The sequence below is a fragment of the Barbus barbus genome, assembly GCF_936440315.1.
Source record: "Barbus barbus genome assembly, chromosome: 34".
NCBI lineage: Eukaryota > Metazoa > Chordata > Actinopteri > Cypriniformes > Cyprinidae > Barbus > Barbus barbus.
Window position 1 is genome coordinate 27381212 of NC_136762.1, and position 26738 is coordinate 27407949.

Sequence of the window (26738 nt, forward strand, 5' to 3'; positions counted from 1 at the left end):
GCAGTAAGGCTGGAAACATTGGCTATTAAAATGCTTTCGTTTCTTAATGTCTCTGTGTAGGTTGGGTAGGTCACCTATAGATGTACACAGATTTGGGAGAGTTGATGGTTTAATCCCAGGGTGTGTGTGTGAGTAATTCACTGATTAGCATTAATGATTGTTCTGGTTTCTCCTGTACAGACGATGAGAAGACAGCGGACGGAAGTGGTGGTTGAGCTCAGAAAGGTATGATCTGTTCACACCGGATGAGAATGAGTTTTGTAAGAGATCGTGTAATGTTGATTGACTGAATCGCTTGCTAATACCTGGTGTGTTCCTGTAGAATAAGAGAGACGAGCACCTGCTGAAGCGGAGGAACGTGCCACATGAGGATATCTGTGATGATTCTGATGCAGATGGAGATTTCAGAACTGTAAGATCTATTCTTTAATCTTTGTGAAGTGCTTGAGCAGGTGAGTTGAGTTTTCAGTTATTACTGTAATAATTCTCTTCTCTTTTACAATAGCAAAACACTTCTCTTGAAGCAATAGTGCAGGTAAGTTGTGTGTTGAAATAAAAATATGAAATAATTAATGCTTTTTAAAAGTAGAAGATTCTTTTAATAAGTGAATCTCATGAAAATGTTCAGGGTTTTTTTTTCACCTGGAATCAAATAACAAAATGACATAATGGAAGTGATAATTTTAGAATAATTATGTATTGTAATATATTGTAAGTATTTCAAGTCCTAGTGAAAAATCATTATATAGGTTTCTGGATAAAGTCTCTTCTGTGCACCAAGACTGTATATATTTGATCAAAAATACAGTGAAATATTGCAATTTAAAATCACTGTTTTCTCTGTGAATATCTGTTAAACTGTCATTTATTTCTGTGATCAGAGCTGTATTTTCAGCATCATTACTCCAGTCTTCAGTGTCACATGATCTTCAGAAATCATAATAATATCCATTTCTGCTTCTCAAGAAACATTTTGATGTTACAAACTATTTTTTTCAGTTCAATATTTTTATGGAAAGTGTTAAAGTTAAAATGTTTATTATTAAACATTAACAGCAGCAGCATCTTTATACTGAAAACTAAATGCAACGCATGCAGCAGAACAAAGTGAGCTTTAATCCACCCAATCAAGCAGCTCAACTGAAGAGAAACAGACTAAACTCGTCAAATATGAGACGCACAGTTTTGTCTGAGCTGTGCTCTTCTGAAGACCTTGATTAGCTGTGCGTTTAATTGAGCGTTCGCAAAGTTAGCCTTAGTTACTGTTGCCATCCTCGACAAACAATACTGCTCTCACACTACACACATGAAACTTAAATTCAACGCGTAACATATTATAATGCATCTAAAATGTAAAAACACACAATCTACTCCACTTTCCTGCAGCGCTGCAGTTCTTTTCATTCAGACAGAAGGTCATGCTGTGGTGTATCGATCTGCCGTTGGTCACACGGTATCACGTGATGAGAATTTGCAGGCCAGAGTTCACCAAGTTTGAACTTTGGAATGCAGCGAAATGCTAAATCTTTTTGCACGGGCTTGAGTTTGCGGTCTGATGTATTCGTATGAATGGTGACAACACACCGACAGAGCAGGGGGCTGTTTCATAAAACTAGTTTACAAAACAAGCCAGGCTTATTTCAATAATTCTGACTTATTTTCACTTGATTTGGTTTCTGAAAGCAAAATTACCATAGCTCAAGCTCAGTCACTGTGGCAAATTATGCTGAGAAACTAATCTGGTCAGGAGCAGGCTAAACTGAGCTCCTCTAACTCTGACCAATAGGAACGCACTGATACTACCACAGAAAATACACCTTAAATAATCAAATAAATAAAAACAAAATAGGCTACAACCAACTGTATAACACTGTTTTGTGGCTCTTCAGTGTGTCGATCACTGTATTGCCTCAGTTCGATCGTCTTTTCATATTTACGTAAAGCACAAAATGAACATGAATAAACATCAGAAAGTGTTTTATTTCAACCGCGGAACACACCATTTTTCAACTTTAAGTTTATTGCACTTGTAGGGGTGTGCGATTATATATCGTCTGCGTTAAAATCGTAATTGTTGTTTTAACGATGCACAATTTGACAATATCGAGTATTTTGCAAAAACCAATCAAAACCCCCCTACAGAGCGCACACATCCATTTCATGAAGCTCGTGCGCGTTTAGAGCGTGTTTCACTGCATGCTTCAGTCTAATAAAACACATTAAGAATGATCACTATTCAATATATGGGGCAGAAAATATATATTTCATATAGTTAAAATTACACGAAGAGTGCTGTTTTTGTTCAAAAATAAGCATGATTGTGATATTGATTTTATACAACAGTTCAATAAACAAGTTAATATTAAGAGTCTTATGTTTTAGACGCCATACTGCCTGTTTTTGCTCCATTTCACCAACACAAAATTCCAAACAGTTCCAGCACTGTTTTGCGTCTCTGAACAACATGACGATGTTTAGTTCCTGAGTTAGTGAACCGTTAAAATGATTCTGTTCAGTCGCAATGACTCTCTTGTTAACAGTGACATGCTGCCACCTACTGGCGATGGTAATTTCACATTCAAAGTATTTGTACATTTTAAAATAATTTCAAATATCAGTATTCAATGTTTTATGTTTAAAATATCAAAACATTATGCATTTGTAACCGCAAACAGTGTGTAAATACATCTAAATGCCATTCAGATTCTACTTCTGCAAAGATAAATTTTGTTGATACTGGTTTCATTTGTTTGGTAACGGCCTAAATGTCTTATTATTCTAATAGACTGATTAAATGTAACAACTCTAGAGATGCACAGGTAAAAATCAATTTTAAACACAGAATATGAAGAATATCTAAAACTGCAGCTGTCTGTGGTAGTAAGATATCAGCACAATAACGCACTCGGCAAAATATTGTCTAATTATCGTTATCGAAAAAAATCCCCCCCAAAAATCTAGATTTTTAATGTTGCACACCCCTACGCACATGTGCATGCAGCTCCTGATCGGGATGAAGTTCACGGGATTGTGTCCACAGGATGATAAGAGCACACACTTTAACATTTTTATTATTTCACACTCAGTGTTTTAATTTAAGCGTCTTACAGTCTTGGGAAGTCGTGGCCTAATGGTAAGGGAGTCGTACTCGTAACCCAAAGGTTGCTAGTTCGAGTCTCCTGTCCGGCAGGGATTGTAGGTGTGGGGAGTGAATAACCAGCGCTGTGTGTGTGTGTGTGTGCACTTAGGATGGGCTAAATGCAGAGCGAGATGAGTATGGGTTGCCTAATTTGTCACTTTCACTTTCATACGGCGCCGGACATGAAATGTTTTCTGGAATGCAAAACAAGTGCTTTAAAGGAATATCTTATTACTGTTACAGTGGCAGCCAACAACAGCACAGCTTAACCCACTGCACATTTTTATATTTAGTCATATTGAAAAAGTACAAATTCACAATGCACATGGCCACTTGCCTTGTCCAAATACCCACACTTGCGGTCTTGGCCTCTTGAGAGCGTGTGCGTGCGACAGGAAGTAAGTGCGCAATACTGTCCCAGCTCTTAAAAACGTCAAAGTGCAGTGCCCTTAACGCACACTAAATCCACACCATCTCGAATACCGCTCCGAAGTGCTATTCCAGGCTTAGTGTATCCCATCATGCATCATTTTCTGGAAATAAATCGTGAGACTTTTTGCTGAGATCTCGCGAGAGGTCACGGAAACCTTTCCAATGTAAGTTAAATATGAATAAAATAATTAGATATTACATATAATTTGGTAGAAAAAGTGTTTTTACATTTTATTGGTGCAAAGATGAGTAGACATGTGTAACTGCTTTTTATCACTTAATTAGAAGCACCACAAATTAAACTTAAAAGTTATAGGGACTATTGAACAGACATTTAGAAGTTGATTTTAAAATAAAAAGTAATACAAATTTCAATAAAGCTTGCATTTTTACAAGTAAAACACTATGTGTGTCCCATCAGGTAATGAAAAGTTCGACACGCTTGTGGTCTTCATCCTCACTTGAACACTTGGGCCAAATACTGGAAATACTTCATATAAGTGGTCAAGTTCAAAGACTGCAAGTGTGGGTAATTGGACAAGGCAACTGTGCTTTCTTTGATCGGATAGCTGTCCAATGTGAAAAGACCAGGTGATAATGCTCTTGTGTACGAGACTGATTGCAGTTTGATCTCACAGACCACTTCAGGAGGTGGTTTGAGAGGCATTTCAGACGCAGCTGGGCAAGTGTAACTGCATCTGCTTATTAAAGCCACACACGTATTTAATTTATTTTAAATTTAACTTTGTCAGCGTGTTTTGGCTACCTACTCCTGGTAGCCAGATACCACAGCACTGCTGCAACTCTCATCTACACTGATACAGCACACCATTTACATTTAGTCATTTGGCAGACGCTTTTATCCAAAGCGACTTACAATTGGGGAATACAAGAAGCGATTCATCTTGAAGAGGCAATCAGACAGAGGAAGTGCTCGTAACGCCAAGTCTCAGTCATTGTTCAAATAAGTACAAGCTACCAAGGGAAGGAGAGAAAGATGGAAGGAAAGATTAAGTTTTTTTTTTTGAGTTTAGGATGAAGTACTGCCGAAAGAGATGAGTTTTCAGTTGTTGCTTGAAGATTGCCAGGGATCCGGCGTTCCGGATAGGGGTGGGAAGATTATTCCACCAGCCAGGAATGGTGAACAAGAATGTTCTGGAGAGTGATTTTGAGCCTCTCTGTGACGGTACCACAAGGCGTCGCTCACTAGCAGATCTCAGACTTCTGGAGGGGATGTAGGTTCGTAATAGTGAGTGGAAGTAGGAGGGTGCTGAGCCTGTGGTCGTTCTGTATGCAAGCATCAGTGTCTTGAACTTAATGCGAGCTGCTGCTGGTAGCCAGTTCAAGGAGATGAAGAGAGGTGTAACTTGGGCTCGTTGAAGATCAGTCGTGCCGCTGCATTCTGAATCATTTGTAGAGGTTTGATTGTGTTTGATGGCAGTCCAGCCAGAAGAGCATTGCAGTAGTCCAGTCTAGAAACAACAAGGGCCTGGACAAGAAGTTGTGCAGCATGCTCTGTCAGAGAGGGCCTGATCTTTCTGATGTTGTGTAGTGCAAACCTGCAGGATCGAGCAGTCTTTGCAATGTGCTCTTTGAAGGTCAGCTGGTCATCAAAGATTACACCAAGATTTCTGACCGAAGTTGATGGGGCAATCATTGATGAGCCTAACTGAATCGTGAAGTCATGCTGTAGAGTCGGAGTGGCAGGGAAGACAAGAAGCTCCATCTTTGCCAGGTTGAGCTGTAGGTGATGTTCTTTCATCCATGCCGAGATGTCCGCCAGGCAGCCTGAGATCTGTGCAGCTACCGTTGGGTCATCTGGTTGAAAAGAGAGAGAGAGCTGTGTGTCATCGGCGTAGCAGTGATAGAAGCCATGTGCATGTATGATGGGACCCAGTGATGTAGTGTATGTGGAGAAGAGGAGGGGTCCAAGAACCGATCCCTGAGGAACTCCAGTGACCAGTTGATGTGGTTTGGAGACCTCCCCTCCCCAGGCCACCCTGAAGGATCTACCGGTGAGATAGGATTCAAACCAGCGAAGTGGAATCCCAGTGATGCCCAGTGATGAGAGGGTAGACAGGAGGATCTGATGATTGACAGTGTCAAAAGCAGCAGAAAGATCCAGCAGAATGAGGACTGATGGTTTGGAATCAGCCTTTGCAGTTCGCAGGGCTTCAGTGATTGAGAGTAGTGCAGTCTCTGTTGAATGGCCACTCCTGAAACCTGACTGTTTAGCATCGAGTTTGTTGTACTGTGAAAGAAACAGTGAGAGCTGGTTGAAGACAACTCGTTCGAGTGTTTTCCCTACGAATGGAAGGAGAGAGACAGGTCTGTAGTTATCTAAAAGAGAAGTGTTTAATGTAGGTTTTTTGAGCAGTGGGGTTACCCGAGCCTGCTTGAATGCTGTGGGGAAGATGCCTGTGAGGAGAGATGAGTTGATAATGTGTGTGAGTGCTGGTAAGAGTGTGGAAGAGATTGTTTGGAGAAGGTGTGAGGGGATCGGGTCGAGAGGACATGTAGGATGGCTGGAGAGGAGAAGTTTGGATACTTCTGCCTCGGTGAGGGGACAGAAGGAGAAGATGGGAGTTAGAGCGGTGGATGTGGTTGATTGGAGGTCCTGTGGAGTTGAGAACTGGTTACTGATTGTTCTAGTTTTGTTTGTAAAAAAAGTGGCAAAGTCGTCAGCGGTTATCAAAGTGGTGGGATGGCGCAGTGGATAAGACACATGCCGGGTTCGAATCCACTGTGAGACACCAATGTGTCCCTGAGCAAGACACTTAACCCCTAGTTGCTCCAGAGGCGTGCGACCTCTGACATGTATAGCAATTGTAAGTCGCTTTGGATAAAAGCGTCAGCTAAATGAATAAATGTAAAATGTAAAAATGGTGGGAGGTGGAGGAGGGGGACAGAGGAGAGAATTAAATGTTCTGAAGTGATTACGCATGTCTGGAGCGCTGGTGATCTTGTGGAAATGTGAGGATTTGGCAGTGTGGACTTTCAGTAGAGAAAGATGAAAGCAAAGACTGATACCTACTTGGGTCCAACCGATCGTTTGATTTGTGCCATTTTCTCTCTGCCACTCTGAGTTTGGTCCGATGTTCACGAAGAACATCGGATAACCAGGGGTTAGAAGGAGCAGCCCGTGCTGGCCTAGAGGAGAGAGGACAGATGTCGTCTAGACAAGAGATTAAGGTAGAGCATAAAGTGTCAGTAGCTGCGTTCGCATCCAGAGATGAGAAATGGGTAGGCGAGGGAAGAGAGGAGGATACTACAGAGGAAAGAAGGGAGGGGGAAAGGGAGCGTAGGTTGCGTCTGAAAGTAACCGGTAAGGGAGATGGTGGCACCCGGGTAGCAAAATGTAAAGTAAGTGTAATGAAGAAATGGTCAGAGATATGCAGTGGTTGTACCAGAATGTTATCTGTAGTACAATTGCGTGTGTAAATTAAGTCAAGTTGGTTACCTGATTTGTGCGTGCTAGTAGTGGAAAGGCGTTTGAGATCAAATGAAGCTAGGAGTGACTGGAAGTCTATAGCATAAGGCCTGTCTAGGTGAATGTTGAAATCGCCGAAGACTAAGAGTGGAGTGCTCATCCTCCATGAAAGAGGACAGCAGTCTGTCCAGCTCATCTAGGAAGGTGGCTAGAATTTGGCCAGGGGGACGGTAGATTACCACAATCTGGAGTTTTATAGGAGCTGTTACAGTACTGGCATGAGATTGAAATGAGTTGTGATTGCCTAGGGGAGAGTGGGTTGAGTATTTCCAATTGTTTGAAATGAGCAGACCAGTGCCCCCACCCCGGACAACTTACCTTGGGGTGTGAGAGAAAGAGAAAATGTTCACGTGAAATGCAATCCGGTGGTTATTAATAGTGTAATAACTTCTGATTTAAAGTAAAGGACACAAATATGTGTGTAAACATGTAATTTACCTCAGTTGTAAAATAGTTTTTGCCATGAAAATAGCCCAAGATGCTGACATGGCATTAAAAAGAAATCTACTACTTCTACTACCGCAGTTGTAAAGTGCTGGAGAAGCTTGAAAAGTGCTTGAATTTGACTTTGGAAAAGGTGTAATTACCCCTTAAATGCTTAAGACTCATTGACATGGACGTTTCATGAGATTCACCCTAGTAGTTTTTGTTTGTCTTCATGAAATGACTTGTACAGAACATGAGTGTTTGTCTGTATAATGAGGTGTTTGTTCACTGTGAATGTTTGTAGAATGCAACCAGTGATAACCAGGGCATTCAGCTCAGCGCCGTTCAGGCCGCTAGGTGAGTAACTGCTCATATTCATCGTGATGCTTGGTAATGGCAGTCGTTTTGATGAATGCTCGTGTGTTTGCTGTAGTATGTGACTTATTGCTGTGTGACACATGTTGAGTATTGTTGACCTCATCTTGCAGGAAGCTGCTGTCGAGTGACCGCAACCCTCCCATAGACGACCTGATCAAGTCTGGTATTCTGCCCATCCTGGTGCACTGTCTGGATAGAGACGACAAGTACGACCCGTGTCGCCTTACTGAGTCACTGGTTTTTTTTTTTTTTTTTGTGGTTTTTCCCACATATATTTTTCTCATGTTAATCATTTGTCTCTGTTCTGTAGCCCTTCTCTGCAGTTTGAGGCGGCCTGGGCCTTGACCAACATTGCATCGGGCACGTCTGAGCAGACTCAGGCCGTGGTGCAGTCGAGTACGTACACCTGATGATCTCACGTTTGTTCACTACTTTGTTTTCAGAACCCTAGTTCATGCATTGTAGGACACAAGTGTTTTAGCATCTGTTGTGCTAGACAAAAATATTTTCAACAACGCTTTCACTACTCGAGCTTTCGCTCTGAAGTTCTGCACGTGCCTAATAGCAGAAACCGACAGGAGATCATAAGTGATGGTTGACTAGTTATTTAAAACAAATCAACCAGGTGACTCATTTAAAGAAGCAACTTCTGTGCTCAAGGTTTCAAAATGCAATTTGAGACTAATTTAGAAATTAGACTAAATATTTAGATAGAAGCCCGTTTCACAACAGAAGGCATGTAAAGTTACCTTTCCAATAGAACAGGTCTATACCTTGTTCTTTTATTAAACAAACTAAATAGCCTTACGTTATTTCTTATTTACACGACAGCATGTTATTTCTGTCTCTAACGTGACATTACATTCACACGCTCTGTATCGTGCACAGCGGAGTTCAGCCCCGATACACACACACACACACACACACAAAGTAGTATTTGTAAATGTATTTTATTTATTTTTAGTATTTGTAAATTAAGCTGCAAAACGACTATTTAAAAGACGCAAAGTCTCGTAAAGTGTTTTCCTCCCACAGAAAACCATAAACACTTCACGAGACTGCGCATTCTGCTGTTCTGTGGCCACGGATTTTGCAGGTCTTGTCTTTTTCTCCTACAGATGACTTGCAGGACCCTGTGTGTTATGGGGGTGTTCCGTTTTTTTCTGGCATAAAATCATTCAATTTATCTTTTAATTAATGAAAATTAAACAAATATTTATTTTTGGAAAATAAAGGGGATTTAATATTACAATTAAAACACTGTATTAAGATTTATTGTTCATGGCCATCTGCTTGCCTTGTAGTACATTAAATATCTATATATCGAATATAATCTTTTAATTGCACTTAATGTTAATGTGAAACTTTTTTTTTTTGAAAATTTCTTAAATGTTTTCTGCATTTCTGTTGTTAATTAAACCTTTGGTTTTAAAGTACATTCAAATCTTTTTTTTTTTTTTTTTTGTACACAGTATTCATTTTAAAAAAATGATCATGGCCTAAGTGTAATCACACAAAGTAGCTATGAGTTGGAGATTTAATGTTTATCATTATGCAATTCGTATAGTAGTACATCACATTCGCAATACAGTGGTTTTGGTCAATTTGTGCCGCTAATTTTAGTATTATGCACACAGAGGTGCACACGTTTTTCAGTCTGGTTCTCATTGTTTTGGTCCTCACACTGCACACACTAAACAAATATTAGTGTTATTGTGCTTTATTTGTTTTTTAAATCATAAAGTAGCATACTTTTTTTTTTTTTTATATATAAAAATGAATGTTAAACAAAAATAAATGTATTTTATAGTGTGTATGTATGTATATATGTATGAGTTCTAAAGTCAGCAAGCTTTTATTTTGGCAAGTTGCCGGCAAGTAAGAATGTGCTGCCGGTTTTAACGCTGCAGAGTGAAGCACGTCAGTGAATGAAATGTCACAGTTTTGCTCTAATCCCTTTGCTCACTAATCACGCAACGCTGATATCCTTCGTCATCCACCGGAACAGCTTCTGCTTATGACAGTTAGATGAAGTGAGCGAGAAGTGTTTATTGCGTGTGAAATATGGATATTTTTCTCACATAAAGGCATGGATTTGCTGCAGCAGGTCTTTAATCACTCCTCCGAGCTGTATGAGGCACGTTTTATTATGGATGCGCGCGTGCTTTATTTGACGTGTTGTGGACTGTTGAACAGAGACACCCACCCACTGCAATAACACCTGGAATAGCCAGGACAATTTTTAATATAACTCTGATTGGATTCGTCTGAAAGAAGAAAGTCATAAACACCTAGGATGCCTCGAGGGTGAGAGAGGCTAATTTAAATTTTTTGGGTGAACTAACCCCTTAACAGCTGTCAACCATGTTGTATGCAAACGAGCGGCCTGAACTTACTTACCCTGCGCTGTTTTGTTTGTACATGCGCACCACTTATGTTCACCCCTGATTATGCATTTAGGTTGGTTGGATTCCCAAGTAAGAATCTGAAAATTTACTACGGTTGACCAAAACCAGAACTATTTAAGTTAATTATCAGTGAGAGTGTAACTGTGCGGTATGTTTACTTGTGTCTCGTTCTTTATCTGTGCGCTTGTGTAGATGCGGTTCCTCTGTTCCTGCGGCTGCTGCATTCTCCGCACCAGAACGTGTGTGAGCAGGCGGTTTGGGCTTTAGGGAACATCATCGGTAAGTGATTAACTCTGCAAGATTGTTACTGTATGTGCTGGAGCGTTATCACGAGCTGATGGGATTGGACACGAGTCAACCATGTAAAGCGGCGAAGTGATTGATGGGTGCTCCTGTTTCACTGGTTGTGTTCGGTCTCTTGATCAGAGGCTGATGAGATAGAAGTGTTGTGTCAGATGAATGATCGCTGTGCTGTTACAGGTGATGGCCCACAGTGCAGAGATTACGTCATCAGTCTGGGAGTGGTTAAGCCGCTCCTGTCCTTCATCAGCCCCTCCATACCCATCACCTTCCTCCGCAACGTCACTTGGGTCATGGTCAACCTGTGCCGCCACAAGGACCCGCCCCCGCCCATGGAGACCATCCAGGAGGTATGAGTGTGACGCGTCTGTGATCATAGAGGGAGCTCGTACCTAGGGCTGGGCCATTTTTCAGATTTTATTAATTCACATTTAATGTTTCGTCATTGTAACCCTAACCTTAACATTCCTCGATTTAAAAAAATAGAAATATTACCAAGCATTAGAATTAGACACTTTGACAATATGCAAATGATAACCGTATAGAGAAAAGAACGATCCAAACACATGTCGGCGCACGTGATTAAAGTGCCCCTATTATGGATTTCTGAAAATGAGCTTTCATGGGGTTAGGGCTGTCGCGATTCGTCGACGTTAGTTGACTAGTCAATTTTTAAAAATCGTCGACTTCATTTTGCTCGCATGGACTTACCGCCAAAATACCGGAAGTGGCGCATTTCACGGACGAGAATCCATAAAACACATTTTTAGACTATTTCCCAAGGCTGCATGATATATTAAACCCATTTAAAAATCATAATTAAGCATAATTGTGAATTCACAAATGCTATGATTGAATGAAATAATTATGTGATGCAGTTCACACAGTATATGCTCTTTAATTATTTACATGCGTGTAGATTAAGTTTGTGCGTCTCACAGCGGCTCCAAACTGTTATCATTTACATTTGTGGAGCATCTCAAACTCCATCTCTGCATGTTGTTGTGAGTTTGTGTTTATTATAACGTTCATCTGGGAACTCAACGCGTGCCATTTCATCAGATTTGTAAGGTAAAGCATTTATAAATCTACACAAACACAGGAGAATACATCGCGATTTCAAAATAAAAGCTCAAACCCGCACTCTTGAGTTTACACGGTTTGATCTCCACATATTCACATAATTACAGTGGATTATAGCAAACCATTGTCTGTTCGCCTTTTATTACACCAATTTCAAATGTAGATGTTGATACAATTAAAATGGTTAAAAATCATCTTTTGTACTTTTTTTTTTTTTTTTCAGTTGAATTGGTAAAAGTAGTGCTGTTACCAATGAAATAAAATCAAGACTGTTTAGTGCAGTTCAGAGGTGGCATGAGCGCATTTGCACAGCAGTTACAAATGCAAAATGTTATGAGATTAGTGTTTAAATTGATTATAGATATATGAAGTGCTTTAAATATAAACCCAAGCCTCCAGTAGGTGGTTTCATGTGACCATGTTCATGAATGTGTCATTGTATCATTCACTTAAGTCATTCAAAAATGCTAATCCATTCATGAGTGAAACCGTTGTGTATTGAAGACATACATTTCTACTGTGGTTGTCTTTGGAAGCGTTTTTGTTAGTCATTTCACTTCATTAATTTACTTATAAAGCACAAATAAACACACAAAGAGTTGACCACTGTGCTGTACAAAAGAGGAAGGTAAAATTATAATAAAAATAATACACTAAATATAATTTAAAAAGACTTATAATGAACTAAATGCAAGAGTAAAAAGATGACTGTTCACATTTACAAGATCTGACAAATGAGGTGGTGGCAGACCATTTAAGGATTTAAAATTGGAGTAATGTGTTCTCATTTACAAACCCGTTAAAAACCTGGCTGCAGCATTTTGAACCATTTGAAGCCGTGCCATGGAGGATTAGGGCAGTCCAATATACAAGGAGCTACAATAGTCCAAACGTCATTAAACAAGCATGTATGACTCTTTCAAGATCTTTAAAAGATAGAAAAGATTTAACTTTTGACAGAAGTTTAAGATGGAAAAAAACATGACTTAACTACGGAGTTAATATCAAGCCTAAGGGAGGAATCAAAAAGGACTCCCAAATTTTTCATTGTTGGTTTGATGAGAGTTTAAATGACCACAGTTAAAATTTGAGTGGATCAAATACTGACAATGTTATGTGTTTGAAATGCAATTAATTTCAAGTTTATTGAATTTATATGATATCAGTTTTGCAGTCGTCCTGATAGTCATCCTGCTTTGGTGGCATTTTGCTGCCATCTTACTTTAATTTCCATCCCTCGTCTACACTGCCCAGTTATTATTCTTCTTTTAAACATGTATTTATGGTGAACACATGGGCGTAATACAAGAGTACTACTCGACCCATAAGCCTGCGCTGATTAATATTGAATTAATTTAAGTAACTCTGGTTGGTTATTGCACTCATGCATTTAACATGTTTGTGGTTACTTGTAGTACTCCGTGCTGCAAAACCTCAAGATTAATCACGGCATATTATTATTATAATTTTTTAGATCAGTTGTAACTGTGCAGTCCTAGTCGGTGTTGCAGACTGTCTGCAGTATTCCTCATTCACATGCAGTGGTTTGCTGCTGCCTCTCCCCTCATCAGTTGCTCATTCATGCTAATAGCAGGTGTAAGTGGCTCTGTTTGTTCATGGTGATGATCTTGTGTGTCTTTGTACAGATTCTCCCTGCGCTGTGCGTGCTCATTCACCACACTGATGTCAACGTAAGTGCTGCTCTTGCTCTTTGTCTGTAAATGCACTGCTCGGGTGGCAGATTTAACTCTGTTCTGTGCAGATCCTGGTGGACACGGTTTGGGCGCTGTCCTATCTCACTGACGCCGGCAACGAGCAGATCCAGATGGTCATTGATTCGGGGATCGTACCTTACCTCGTCCCCTTACTGAGCCACCAGGAGGTCAAAGTTCAGGTACAAAAGAGCATGTTGTTTCAATGTCACTTCAGAGACATGATCCAAATTTTTTTGCACTCATTTAAACGTTTAACATGAGTAGCCTCTGTAATGTGTTTTTTTTGTAATGAATGCAGACGGCAGCTCTGCGAGCGGTGGGGAATATTGTGACGGGGACTGATGAACAGACTCAGGTGGTGCTCAACTGTGACGCTCTGGGTCACTTCCCAGCTCTCCTCACACACCCCAAAGAGAAGATCAACAAGGTAACAAGTGCCCATGTGAATCTCACAGCGTCCTCAGGTCACATTTCACCCCTCAATCTCCAACAAATTGTTTTGCCACGAGTAAATTTAAAAATGCAGTGTAATATTTAGGAGGATCTATTGACAGAAATGCAATATACGTAACTGTTTTCAGAGGTGTAAAAAAGGTGTAAAGTTTCTATCTACATACACCGTAGATCCGCTTACGTGGAAGTCTTGCGCCGCTGTGCTTCTACAGTAGCCATTAACGGACAAACTGCTCTACATGCTCTTAACATATCGGTTTACTGAATAATTAAGTAAATATAATTCCTTAATTTACCACTGGCTACTCTGTGCTGTCTCAGACGATGGCATCTTTGTCCTGTCTCGGCCACTGTAGCTTCTCTGTGCAATTTAATATGACGCTAACATTTACACACTGCACCTTTAAGGGAATTTTTACCATAGTTGAGAGATTTGAGTTCTGTTTTCAGCTAGGACTGGACAGTAATTCAGTATCAATATATATCTTGATACTTTTTTTTTTTTAATTGCAGTGATTTGTTTTTTATACACTTCCGATGTTTCGATATACGTTTACCAGTGTTTCCAATACATTGATTTATTTGTCTGATAGTCTTGTTTATTTGATGGTGATTTCACACTTCTTGTTTGTATGAAGCCTAAATACGAATAAAAGGTGACCGTTAATTTATTTGTACCTTTTTTTTTAACAGTTTAAAATATTATAGGAGGTTTCATAGACTTGGCAAATTAATTTTTCAGAAGTTTGCAGGTACAGACATCCATTGTGGGCTTTTTTGGCATTTTTTTTCTGAGGCTTTAAAAAAAAAAAAAAAACATTATTATTAATTGATATTGTATCGTATCAACCAAAATTAAGAAATATATTGTGATATAAATTTTGGCCATATCGTCCAGCCCTAGTTTCAGTCTACGGAGTTTGGAGGGTTTGTTTCATTATGAACATGTTAAAGCTTGTTTTTAGGTTTTGTAGCATTGTCTTTGTGAAATATTTCATGCATTTATTTTGGGGTGAAATGCAGATCTCTAGATGCTCCCAAAAGGGAAATCAAGGCATAAATGATGTGCTTGTGTTGGATATGATGACAGCTGAGGTGTGGCGCTGGCATGAGTGAATGCTGAACAGAAACGCAGCATAATGTTTAGATTAATGTTTAAAGCGTAGTGTGTGTGTGTGTGTGTGTGTGTGTGTGTGTGTGTGGCTGAGGGTGGGGGTGTCAGAGATCAGTGCTGATACAGGAGTGCATCTGAGGCGGGCCGCTCACACAGAGGCTTCTCTGCGGTCCGGCTGATGATTAGAGCCTCGCTATCATCCTCTCCCTCAGCCGCCGGCGCCACAGTCTCAGCAGGGCCCGTGACCCGTCACACACGCCCTGCGATCTGATCCGACCGCCCGGCTTTCACACACGCTCATCGGCTCGGATCATGTTTAATGAGTCTAATGTTATGCTCTTGCAGGAGGCCGTGTGGTTCCTGTCCAACATCACAGCAGGGAACCAGCAGCAGGTTCAGGCCGTCATTGATGCCAATCTAGTGCCCATGATTGTTCTGCTGCTGGATAAGGTTGGTGACCGGAGCTCTTCACTGACTTCATTGTATTTAAAAACAGTGCAAGGCTTGAAATTGCGACCATTTGTCGCATGTGCTCCCATAATTTAATCTGTGCGACCTCAAAATATATTTAGGAGCATCTGTGTAAAAACGTTCAGTTATGTGCCTTCTGTGTGCTGATACGGTCTGCCGTTCTATTAAACGTTAAATAGCATCTTTACATTCTTAAATTTAATGCAGATTTTAGATTGGTTAATATTAGCTGTCAATCACTCAGTCACTGCTTTCCGCTGTCAGGTGACAGGGAGCTAACTAACGTTACCGCGGGAAATGCAAATGGCTGAAGAAGAGAGAAAATGAAAAAACAGACATTTCTTTTGTTTCAAATAATGCTGGTGATAGCGATCATGTGGTGAATGTTGATCCAGCAGCTGAAAAGGTGTACAGAATTCTGAGAGAATGGTTGAGAGACTTTGAGTGGCTCCGCTATGAAAATGCACTTCTCTGTGCACCGCGTTCACTTTAAACCCTGTGGGATGGAGTTTGCAGGTAACACTAACAGCATTCTCCACCGAACCTACACACTTTTAGTCTAGTAGGTTAGACTAGTGCGCGTGCGCATTGAGTGCGTTCTCACTGCATGATTGTCTGTTAAAAAGCATCAATTCTTATAACGGGCCTAAGCTCTGTAATGCTGTTCATTAGGAGTGCTGCTTCCTTAGATGCGTTTCTAGAAGTTTCTTAAATTAATCATAAAACAATCCTTTTAGTAAAGCTTTTATTTACTGATTCCATTTCGATATGTAGTTTTGGTTGACTTGTTTTGTTTGTATATGATGTAGCACTTGGAGTTTAAGAAAGGCGCATTATAAATAAAATGTATTATCTAAATGCCACTTCAGAAATTCATATTCAAAGATGAATTTTGTTGAAACTGATTTAATTTGCTTGATAACAGCCCAAATGTCTTACTATTGTAATTGACTGATTAAACGTAGAAATTTGACTCCAATGATGCACACTTTTAGAGAAAAAATGGCTTAATTGTAAAATTACCATAAGTAAAGCTTGTAGCGCTCACGGGGTGCAGAGTATAGCATATATCGAGTGAACATCACAAATCTTACGGTTTAAAAACGTTTGACTGGTAATGTCTCTTCTGCTCACCAAGCCTGCATTTATCTGATCTTAAGTGCAGCAAAAACAGAAGAAAAATAAAAATCTTAAAGTAACTTTTCTGTGTGAATGTTAAAGTGTAATTTATTTCTGTGATGCGCAGCTGTATTTTCAGCATCATTACTCCAGTCTTCAGTGTCACATGATCTTCAGAAATCATTCTAATATGATTTACTGCTCAAAGCATTTATGATGTTGAAAACAGCAGAGTAGAATTTTTCAGAACAGCGTTTATCTGAAATAGAAATCTTTTGAAACATTATAAATGTCTTTTATCATCACTATTCTCTATAACCCTGATTTTTAGTGTAGATACCAGTAGCAGTTTAGTTTTTGCAGTGCTGTTAAGATTGGTAGAGAATGGTAATGATCACTGGTATTGACATTTAAATGTTGGCGCTGTCTCACAGGGAGATTTTGGCACTCAGAAGGAGGCGGCGTGGGCCATCAGCAACCTGACCATCAGCGGCAGAAAGGATCAGGTGTGTTATTCACTCATACACACATGCTTATGCATGAAAAAGAGGCAGTATTCAGATGCTGTGGTCTCGTCCTGTAGGTGGCGTACCTGATCCAGCAGCAGGTGATTCCTCCCTTCTGTAACCTGCTGACCGTCAAAGACGCTCAGGTGGTGCAGGTGGTTCTGGACGGGCTCAGTAATATTCTCAAGATGGCTGATGACGAAGCCGAGACCATCGCCAACCTGATCGAGGAGTGTGGAGGTGAGCAGAGATTGATGGGTGGAGCTGCTAGTGTTGGAGGACACCAGCCAATCGAATGTGTTTGTTAGAGGAGACATATCAAATATTGAGAGCTGGTGTGCTGCAGGAGCAGGGATGAGAAACACGTAGACTGTTGTGCTGTGATGGACTCAGGGGTGTGCGATTATATATCCTCTGTGATATTATTGTAATTGTTTTAACGATGTGCGATTTGACATTATTAAATGTAAGAATTTGACTCAAGATAATGACCACTTTTAGAAAAATGGCTTTATAGAAGTAAAAAATGCTCGTAAAAAGGAGGCGTTTATCTGCTCAGCTGAGATCTAGTGCGACGCGTCTGAATTCAGTGAACAACACACATGACTCGGGACTTAAACCAGCTTAAAGCCAGATGCAACAGCCCTGACAGACAGGAGAAACACTGAAAATCTTCCGACTGTATCGTTGCACAGTCTACAAATCACCCTTTACTATGGCTTTACTGTAGTAACACTTACTGCGCCGTGCTATTGAGTCAGAAATGTGGGCTATTCATACTGAATTTTATTATAGGAGTAATGCTATATTATAGTACTTATTTGTGATTACGCTATAGCATGTGTGCATATATACCAAATGTTTTAAGACTACTGTTTTCATACAAATCCCTAAAAACCATAGTTATATTTTTACCCTGGTATTGAGGTGCTATAAGTGTGGTTTTAACTGTTTATCAAGATTTAAATGTGTGCTACTGTGGGAGACCAATGGTTAATACAAAAACAAAGACGAAAAAAACTCAGAATAATTAAATTTCACCATAAAAATAATGAACAAAAGTTTGCATCTGCATCCTAACTCTAGCCTACTATTAAATGTGTATTTCTAAGAGACAAAGTAATATTATTATTATCAGGCAACACAAACCTGTTTCTTGATTTGAAACAATCACTCGTTAGAAACTGAAATTCACTTTTCTATCAAGATTTATTTTAAGGAACTAGTGTTGTCACGATACTGGAATTTCTAACTTCGATACGATACCTTGAAAAATATCGATACTCGATACCATTTTCGATACCACGGAGAAAAAAACTGCCACAATATTAAGGGGGTAATTTTTTTAATTTAAAGATAAATGTAACAAGTCGAGAACATGCGGTATATTTTACATGAACAAAAAAATGTCTTGAGGTACTGCATTTGTTGATTTATTTATTAATCTTTTATTAATCTTAGTTAAATGTTAATTGAAACTAACGTTTACTAATACATGTACTAATTAAAATCCAAAGTTCTATTTGTTGATATTCTCATTTGCTTCATAAACAAAATATTTCCAGATATAGGGCCCTATGAAATCCGTTTTATTTTTCCCCAAATTCCGTTAAAAAATGTTCTACATTCAATTTTTTCCATTTTAATTTTCTGGATTCCGTTTTTTTTTTTTTTTTCTCGTTTGAATTTTTCTGGACTTTTTTTTCACCTTATGTTTTATTGTTACCAAATTTGGTAACAATAAAAGTGTTTTAGCATGTCTATTAGGCTATTTGAATGCATACAAACTATTTTTATTTATTCTTACAGTAGCCTTATGAAATGTGTTTTCCCCCTCAGAAATTCTGTGTTGTGTATTTAAATTTTACTGGATATCAGATGAAGGCATAAAACAATTTTAATTAATTTATATTTGAATTAATGAAAATTAAACATTTACATTTTTGGCAAATGAAGGGGATTTACTATTAAAATTAAAATATTTTGTGATTATTTCTTTAAAAAAATGAACAGTAGTAGTAAGTAGTAGTATTATGTACATTCTACTAAATAATAGTAGTTAATAATAATAGTTTCTACTTAAGCCCATTTCTGGCACACGGTCTTTAATAGGTTAAACCGAACTTTTATTTTGACGGGTTGCCGTGAATACTTCTAAAGTTCTGTGTGTGTATGATATGATGCTAGTTTTACTCAAATTAAATGGTAAAATGCTGGTAAAGTGCTTTCAGATCAGTTCTGGAGATATTGTTGATGTATTTATGTCCTCATTGAGACGGCAGACGCTGAAATCACCGCGAGCGCCACATTAGTAAACACAACCGCACGTGCAGCACATTCAGAGACGCGCAGAACATGCAGGATTCATATTTAAATCCACTTTTGCAGCTTAATATTTACAGATACTAGTCCATATCGCGATTTGATTTAAGTGTAATGACCTACTTTTGATTAATTCATCCAAACTTTGACAAATTCCGTGACATTCCGCGTTAAACTGTAAATTCCGTTTTTATGACTGGATTCCGTGGCGTTCTCTTCATCGCGGAGATCATAGATCCCTACAGATAGCGCTCCTGCTGTGTTCTTTAACAACCAGAGCAGTCATCTTTCTATTCACTTCACTTGTGCTATTTAACCAGAGCGAAGGAGACGAGTGCGGTCACGTGTGGTGCTTGTCCACGCGCCTTTGGAGAGAAGTGAAAGTGACCGCTCGGCTAGTATCGGTGTATCCATACTTCGGGAAATTAATATTGGTACCGTTCAGATATTTCAGTATCGATATTTATCGAAATATCGATATTTTTGACAACACTATAAGGAACAGCTTTCACTTTGGAGCAAAACTCTGGCTTTAAACATGAAAGAAATACAGATTTGACATTTATCGTGATGATTATCGAAATCGACTGATATGAATAACATTATCATGATTATTTTGGGCCATATCGCCCAGCCCTAATTAAACCGTTTTAGTTTAATGCCAACGTAAAGGTAAAACAATTCTCTCAATTTAGAAATGGTTTAGAAACTGTTAACAATTTCAAACAATTCTAAAACTCTAAACGGTTCTAAATTCTAACAATTTAGAAACGGTTAACTCTACAGCAAACTCCCATTTGGTACATTTCTAAATTGCCGGTTAAAATGAACAAAGCCACAACTGTTAAGTTTGAATTTCATGTTATCAAGTATATCTGCTTTCTAATGACAACTTTATTCTTATTCCATTCCTTATTGAAATGTATCCATTTAAACTACAGATGTTTAGTGATTCTTTTTTTTTTTTTTTTTTATCTAAAATGTGTTGTACTCAATCAAATCAATCAAAGATTGAAAACAGTAGATTGCAGGTTTTTGTGTGTAATTTGACTTCCTCTTTGGTTAAACACGTTTCATAGATTATTCTATTTCTCAAAGACTTGGGCCATGTTTTAATCTCTTACTGTGGGAAGTGTTCGAGGATTAATTTGATCATTTGTTTGCTCAGGTTTGGAGAAAATCGAGCAACTGCAGAACCACGAGAATGAGGACATCTACAAACTGGCTTATGAAATAATCGATCAGTTCTTCTCATCTGATGATGTAAGTTTCTGCACATTTCTTTTTTGAGATGTATGCTGTAACGTGTTTTTTAGTGCTGTCAAACAATTAATCACATCCAAAAGAAGTTTGTTTACATATGTATGTATGGTATGTATGCAAACTGGATGTGATTAATCATTTGAAAGCACTAATTTTTAGGTTTTTTTTGGGCTGCAGAGCAATAATGAGGATAACAAGTGTATATGTTAATGTAAATCTGAATTTTTTTGTTACCCGTTTAAGTGATTCCCTGATGAATAGTTTCATTCTTGAAGTCAAATGCAGCTCTTGATGGTTGTCATTCTTAACCCCTTGCACTTTTCTTTCAGATCGACGAGGACTCCAACCTGGTTCCCGAAGCGATCCAAGGAGGAACGTACAACTTCAATTCTTCTACCAACGTGCCAGCAGAAGGCTTCCAGTTCTAGACGCGACGGGGAAATCTGGAGTTTTGTTTGTGATGCAGCACTCTGTTCAACATTTAAAAAAATTATTAGAGAGAGAGCGAACGAGAGAGAGTGTGAGAAATATTAGATCCGTTGTGCTTGGCTGATGGGATCCAGCTGCATCTAATCCAAGAGAAATTGAGTGGAGTTCCTTCTGAAGGAAGCGTCTAGACGGCGTTTGAGACGGCTTTGAGTGGATGCGAGCGAGTGAGAGTGAGTGGCTGACTACTATGTTTCAAAACACAACCATCTAAACCGAACGTGTGTCTTTTCAACAAAACCAAACCGAACCAATGGGAATAACGAAGACGTCTCACATGAATAATCTGAGGTAAGAACGCTAAAGGAGGACCTCACCACCAACGCCAACAACAAAGAGACGCGAATACACTTCTGAGGTGGCCTGAGGCGCGTGTGTGTGTGTGTGTGAGTGGCCCCTGAGCTGAGGGGCCGCGTTCATCTGACGTGCTGGATAACGGACCCAGCAGGCCAGAGCCCTCTCCCTTCACGCCGCAGTCCAGCGGCACATCTCTGTGCTGCGTGTGCGCAACTGAATGGACGTGATACGTGTGTGTGTGTGTGTGTGCGCGTGTGACTGACTGGAGAAACGCAGGACTGAATGTAACGAACGCAGCGAGTCGACATCGTGTGGAAGGTGACCAATTCAACGGGAAATTGTGGAATAGCCTGGAAGAGGAGGCTAAACGAGTAATAATTAAAATAAATCACCTTCAGTGGAATGACTGGACATCAGTGATCTAAAGAAGACAATGTCATGACTTTAATTTTCCCTTTTCTTTTAACCATTATTTAGTGTTGTTGACACTGGACTGAGTTTTGGGTGTTGCGTCGAGGAGGTTGTTGGGGACGTGCGTTTTGTCCCAGTGTTTCTTTTTCTTCCCCCCCCCCCCCTTCCCCCGTTTCTGCTTTTATTTTTCAGTGCTGGTGTAAATACATGTAATACACATTGTGCACTGTTGTACCTTTGCACAGACCCGGGCTATTGTACATTTATTAAGCGCTCTGCTTTCATGATGAGTTTCCCCCTTCTCTGTTCTCGGGAATAAATCCGGCTCCGTCTGCGGCCCAGTGGCTTCGATCATGTGGGGAGGTGTTTTATGTGTGCGAGGTTTCAGATATATCCTTTGCATGTGCTAGACTGCAGCAAAATTCATTTTAGTGGGTTTTAGTTTTGTAAGTGTAAGCTTTTTTTTTTTTTTTTTTTCTGCCCATTTCTGCCCCTCACCAACAAGTAATTCTCCACCGTTTTGCACATTGCAGCATTGGAGGTGTGTGAACATTAGCAAGATGGACAAAACTCAAGCTCCTCCTTGTAGTGCAAATACAGAGTCCATCTTTATTTGTAGATATTCATGTCCAGTGTTGAGCGTGTCTCTGGCGGACTGTGCTGTGCCTTCATCCTAAAGCACGTACAGGTAACGATATGAAAGTGCTGTTTAGGTTTACCATCCTTTTTGTTTCTTAATTTTAGTTGACTGTAGAGCTGTCTCTGTTTTGCATAACCTCTTGATGGCTACATTGATTTATTTCCAGCCCACCCTCCCCAACAGCATTCCTTGTTTGCAAATATGTAGTTTCAAAAGAAGAAAAAATAGATGGTATACCTATCCTGTTGGACATAGACTACAGGCTCTGTACCAATTCAAATAAATATTCAAATGTGTCACATTCTCTTCAGCTGTCTGTAATATCTGAAAGATTTTAAAGAAGCTTCTGATGGTGATTTTTAAAGTAATTGCTGAATCAAGGAGTATTATTATTTATTTTATTTTAAATGCATTTACTTTATGGAGGGCCAAGCCTACAAAACAGATTTATATACAAATTTATGAAGGCATTTATTATCTTATTTTCCTTTTTCTGGCAATCAAGTCATTTATAATGACTGTTACGAGCTGAAGAAATGAGCAGTAGTGTGTAGACGTCCAAATGCAAAATAAGCACGTCTTATTGACAGAACTCTGAAAACTAAGCTGAAAAGACTAGACTCAAACATTAATTTCCAACTTTTCCAACTACAGCTTATTCAAAGACTTGATGCCATGAACTCCACACCAGGGGCTCGTTCTTCGTACCTCGCTTAATACATCTGAGATGATTTGAAAGATGCCAGATCTTCTAATCCTGAGAACTGATCTCTGGCTAATTTGGTTCTTCAAACTAATTTGATTAAAATATCTGGATTGTTGTCTAAGATTACTCTCGTGTTCCCAGAAAAGGGCAGATGTATGGATACTCGAAACCATGATCAGCAATGCAGCGATTGGCTGGTACCAAGACCGTAATATAATGACATCATTTAATTAAAGACACTTCTGGACTTTTAAGGAAATAAATTAATTGTGCACTGTTTATATTTTATTTGTAATATTTTACATGATTCCCAATTATTTATATTCATGATTTCTTGTATTTGTACAGGCTTTATATTTTTATTTCAATGTTGCAATTAGCAGTTAATTTATTCTTTATCTTTGAAGCAGTTTTGTTCCGTACAGTGTTAAAGTTTCTTAAGGGTCAAGATCAAGTGATCTGCATCTCCTGCGCTCCATCAAGCCACTCCCATAATGCCACCACTCAAATGAATACGCTTGTAACTACTCTTGTAATAAAGTAGCGGTGGCTGGGACAGATTTTAAGTATCAAAAAGATGCAATCTAAACCTGTTCACATGAAATAAGCTGCTCCCGAGCAGGTTTAAGCTTATGGACCTGTTGCTATGACAGCAACTCTGGGATGAGCTTCGAAGAACCAAATTGAAGTGATCCAAATGATCCGAGAACAATTGAAATGGGCAACGATCAAATCCAGCTAACGGAGTTAACGATGTACGAAGAACAGACCCCAGGGGCCTGTACCATGAAGCCGGTTTAGCTGCTATCCAGGTAAGTTTCAGTTTAGTTTGCACCAATCCTGGGCTTTAGGTACCGTGAAAGTGGCTTGGCTTTTGCTCCGGGGCAGTTTATGTTCTGGGTTCGAGATCTCACACTGAAATTGGACCAATCAGATGTGAGCAAAGTGACACATGTCTGACACAAAGTAACTCCCCCAGTTAATCTTCCTTCAATTTAAAGGTCACTAGTACTAAAAAAAAAATTGCTTGGGTTTAATAATTATTTTATTATTATTATTTATATTATTAATCCATTACACACGAGCAATTTTAGTTTAACAGTTATAAATAATTTATTTGAAATGACTGATAATCTACCAGTAATACTCTAATCTGGCTCGCGAGATGCACTTTCCTGCAGAGTTTAGCGCTGATCAAACTCCCCTAGCTGTGGTCTTCTAATGATCCTGAACACATTGATCAGCAGCTCAGCTGTGTTTGATCAGGGTCAGAGCTAAACTGCTGGAAAGTGGATCTCGCGAGACAGATTTGAGCATCCCTGATATGTACAGATCTTTTGTAATAAGCTGTAGAATCAATAGATAACACTTTTAAAATGACTACGTGACCTTATGTTCGACTCTATCGCTGTATATTTTCAACTATATAAACTAACTTAAGTTTCAATTGTGACCGCACTGATAGAGCAAGATATCTTTTATTTGTTGTCTTTCATGAACAAGTCATTTTTATTAATTGTAAATGCATTTAATATCATATTCTTCAATCGCTTAACCTTTAACCAAGGCTCGTGATTGGCTGTTCGCTGGTGATGTCACATTCACCTGCACACGCTCCACAAACAGGATCAAAGCCAGAGTTGACAAAGTTGATGATCAGCATCATGGTACCAACAAAGCCAGATTGGAGTGGTTTGGTTTCTTCAACTCTACTAATCCTGTAACTCTGAATTTGTTCAGCTACCATCATGGTACAGGCCCCTGATCGTTTCCATTGCTGATAGCTTAAACTGAATTACACTCGCAGATGCCCCTCACCATTTCAAAATGAATTAGTAAATAATAGGATGACACCAATATAGGTGTATTTAGTACAGTAGAGCTTTGCTGAATTTACTGTAGAATAAATGTTTAGGCTAGCAGTGATTAGTGTTATAGGAGCATATTAGGGCAGCATTATGATCTATCCTCCTCCTCCTCTTGGCCTAATCTTCTTGTGAACCTAACTTAATTGAACTTCATCCAACTTTACACATTTGGATTGCCGTTTTAAGTCTAAACTTTTGATCGTTTCTTTCATCGGATCATGCTCCCTTTAACCTGATGATCTATTTTAACTTGTATAAAACGGTGTCATTTCTGACATTTTATTTGGTCGGGTGTCTTATCACTGCCTCTTTTACTCTCAGGTTATTCTTTTCAGCTCCACATTTCTTTACAGATGAAGCAGCCTAGTTGTTAGGATTAGTTTGTGTATCAGGTTTAATGTGATCTGAGTTTATTAGGAACACTGGAGGTCAGTACAGCTGTTTTTGTAATATTTCTGGATTATAATTAAAGAGATAACTAAATATATTTTTTGTTTTATTTAATGTGGTTATAGTAACCGTTCTTCTGTATATTTGTGAGCATCACTCAGTGTTGTGCACTAGCTTCAGATGCTACTTGTTTTTTTTTTTTAGTCCAGACAAATTAAATTAAGAATATTAGCATGCATTTGATTAATGTCTTAATTTTAAAATTAGCAACAATCAGACAGTTTCATCCATATTTCTGCCTTATGAAGTTATGGTAAAAATGAGGAGTTGTAGGTGCCATAGTATTAGAAAACATTTGGCGGAAAGTACCCGTATAACCCACTCCTTCCAGTGATTGTCAGGTCTGTGTCCATTGATGCAGACTTGAGCCCCCCCCCGCATCACTTGAAACAGTGCAAAATAGAGTGAATAACTGTTATTATTATTCTCTCTATTTAATTTTTTAGTAGGTTTCATGCTGTGCGCTAAGGCATAGGACACACAGAGAGAGGCCTTTCCTCTTTAACACGTGTCTACACCAGACGCGAGCGGCGAGTTACAGTAGAACCCATTAGAAGAAGATGTGTACACACTGGATACGGAGCGACACGACAAATCCCTGACATTAAACTGAGGCCTTGTTCTATTTATGGCATACTGACACAGTTAAAATGATTTGCAACCCTTTGTCGTGTCCGGTGTAGAGCTGTCAGGTGAGTGAAGCCGAGAGCAAGATTGCATATGTCCTGTCATATTTAGCTTCTGAATGAACAGCACGTGCCTGGGTCTGTGCGACTTCATCTATGGCTTTTCTCTTCCCTTTCACACACCGATCCATCTCCCATTATAAGTTACGTCATTTGGCTATTTACTTTTATTTCTTTTCTTTTTCTGCTGATGAAACTAATATGGCTTAAAACGCATTATTTCAGCACGATAAACATGATAATCAGAACCAAAACAGATGTTTTTAGCGGGTACGAGCTCTATTCTGGAAAGGGGCCGGGAGCAGCAGCTCATTAGGATTTAAAGACACAGGCACCAAAATCAGAGTGTTTCTGCTTCCACTCAAAATAGGCATTTTCTAAATCATATAATAATGATCTGTGGGGTATTTTGAGCTGAAACTTCACAGACACATTCTGGGGACACCAGAAACTTATATTACATCTTGTAAAAAGGGGCATAATATGTCATCTTTAAATTATTTGTTTTTAAATATAGCTATATGTAGAAAGTAGTTTAGCAGCCAAGGAATCAGCTAATTAGTTTGAAATGAATT

The 26738-nt window shown here is 39.1% G+C and overlaps 1 protein-coding gene across 1 annotated transcript in view; it reads left to right on the forward strand.

Moving 5' to 3' along the window:
* The window catches only part of LOC306854259 (importin subunit alpha-3), a 24636-nt gene extending 1046 nt beyond the window's left edge, over nt 1-23590 (forward strand). The window contains exons 2-17 of the mRNA XM_079392124.1: nt 181-225; nt 323-412; nt 506-535; nt 7792-7844; nt 7976-8071; nt 8176-8261; nt 10466-10552; nt 10754-10923; nt 13303-13347; nt 13419-13550; nt 13670-13798; nt 15284-15388; nt 16963-17034; nt 17112-17274; nt 20525-20619; nt 20949-23590. Coding sequence (XP_079248250.1) covers nt 181-225; nt 323-412; nt 506-535; nt 7792-7844; nt 7976-8071; nt 8176-8261; nt 10466-10552; nt 10754-10923; nt 13303-13347; nt 13419-13550; nt 13670-13798; nt 15284-15388; nt 16963-17034; nt 17112-17274; nt 20525-20619; nt 20949-21047 — 1497 coding nt within the window. The 3' untranslated portion in view covers nt 21048-23590. The remainder of the gene's footprint in view (nt 1-180; nt 226-322; nt 413-505; nt 536-7791; nt 7845-7975; nt 8072-8175; nt 8262-10465; nt 10553-10753; nt 10924-13302; nt 13348-13418; nt 13551-13669; nt 13799-15283; nt 15389-16962; nt 17035-17111; nt 17275-20524; nt 20620-20948) is intronic.
* Nucleotides 23591-26738: the final 3148 nt, after the last annotated feature.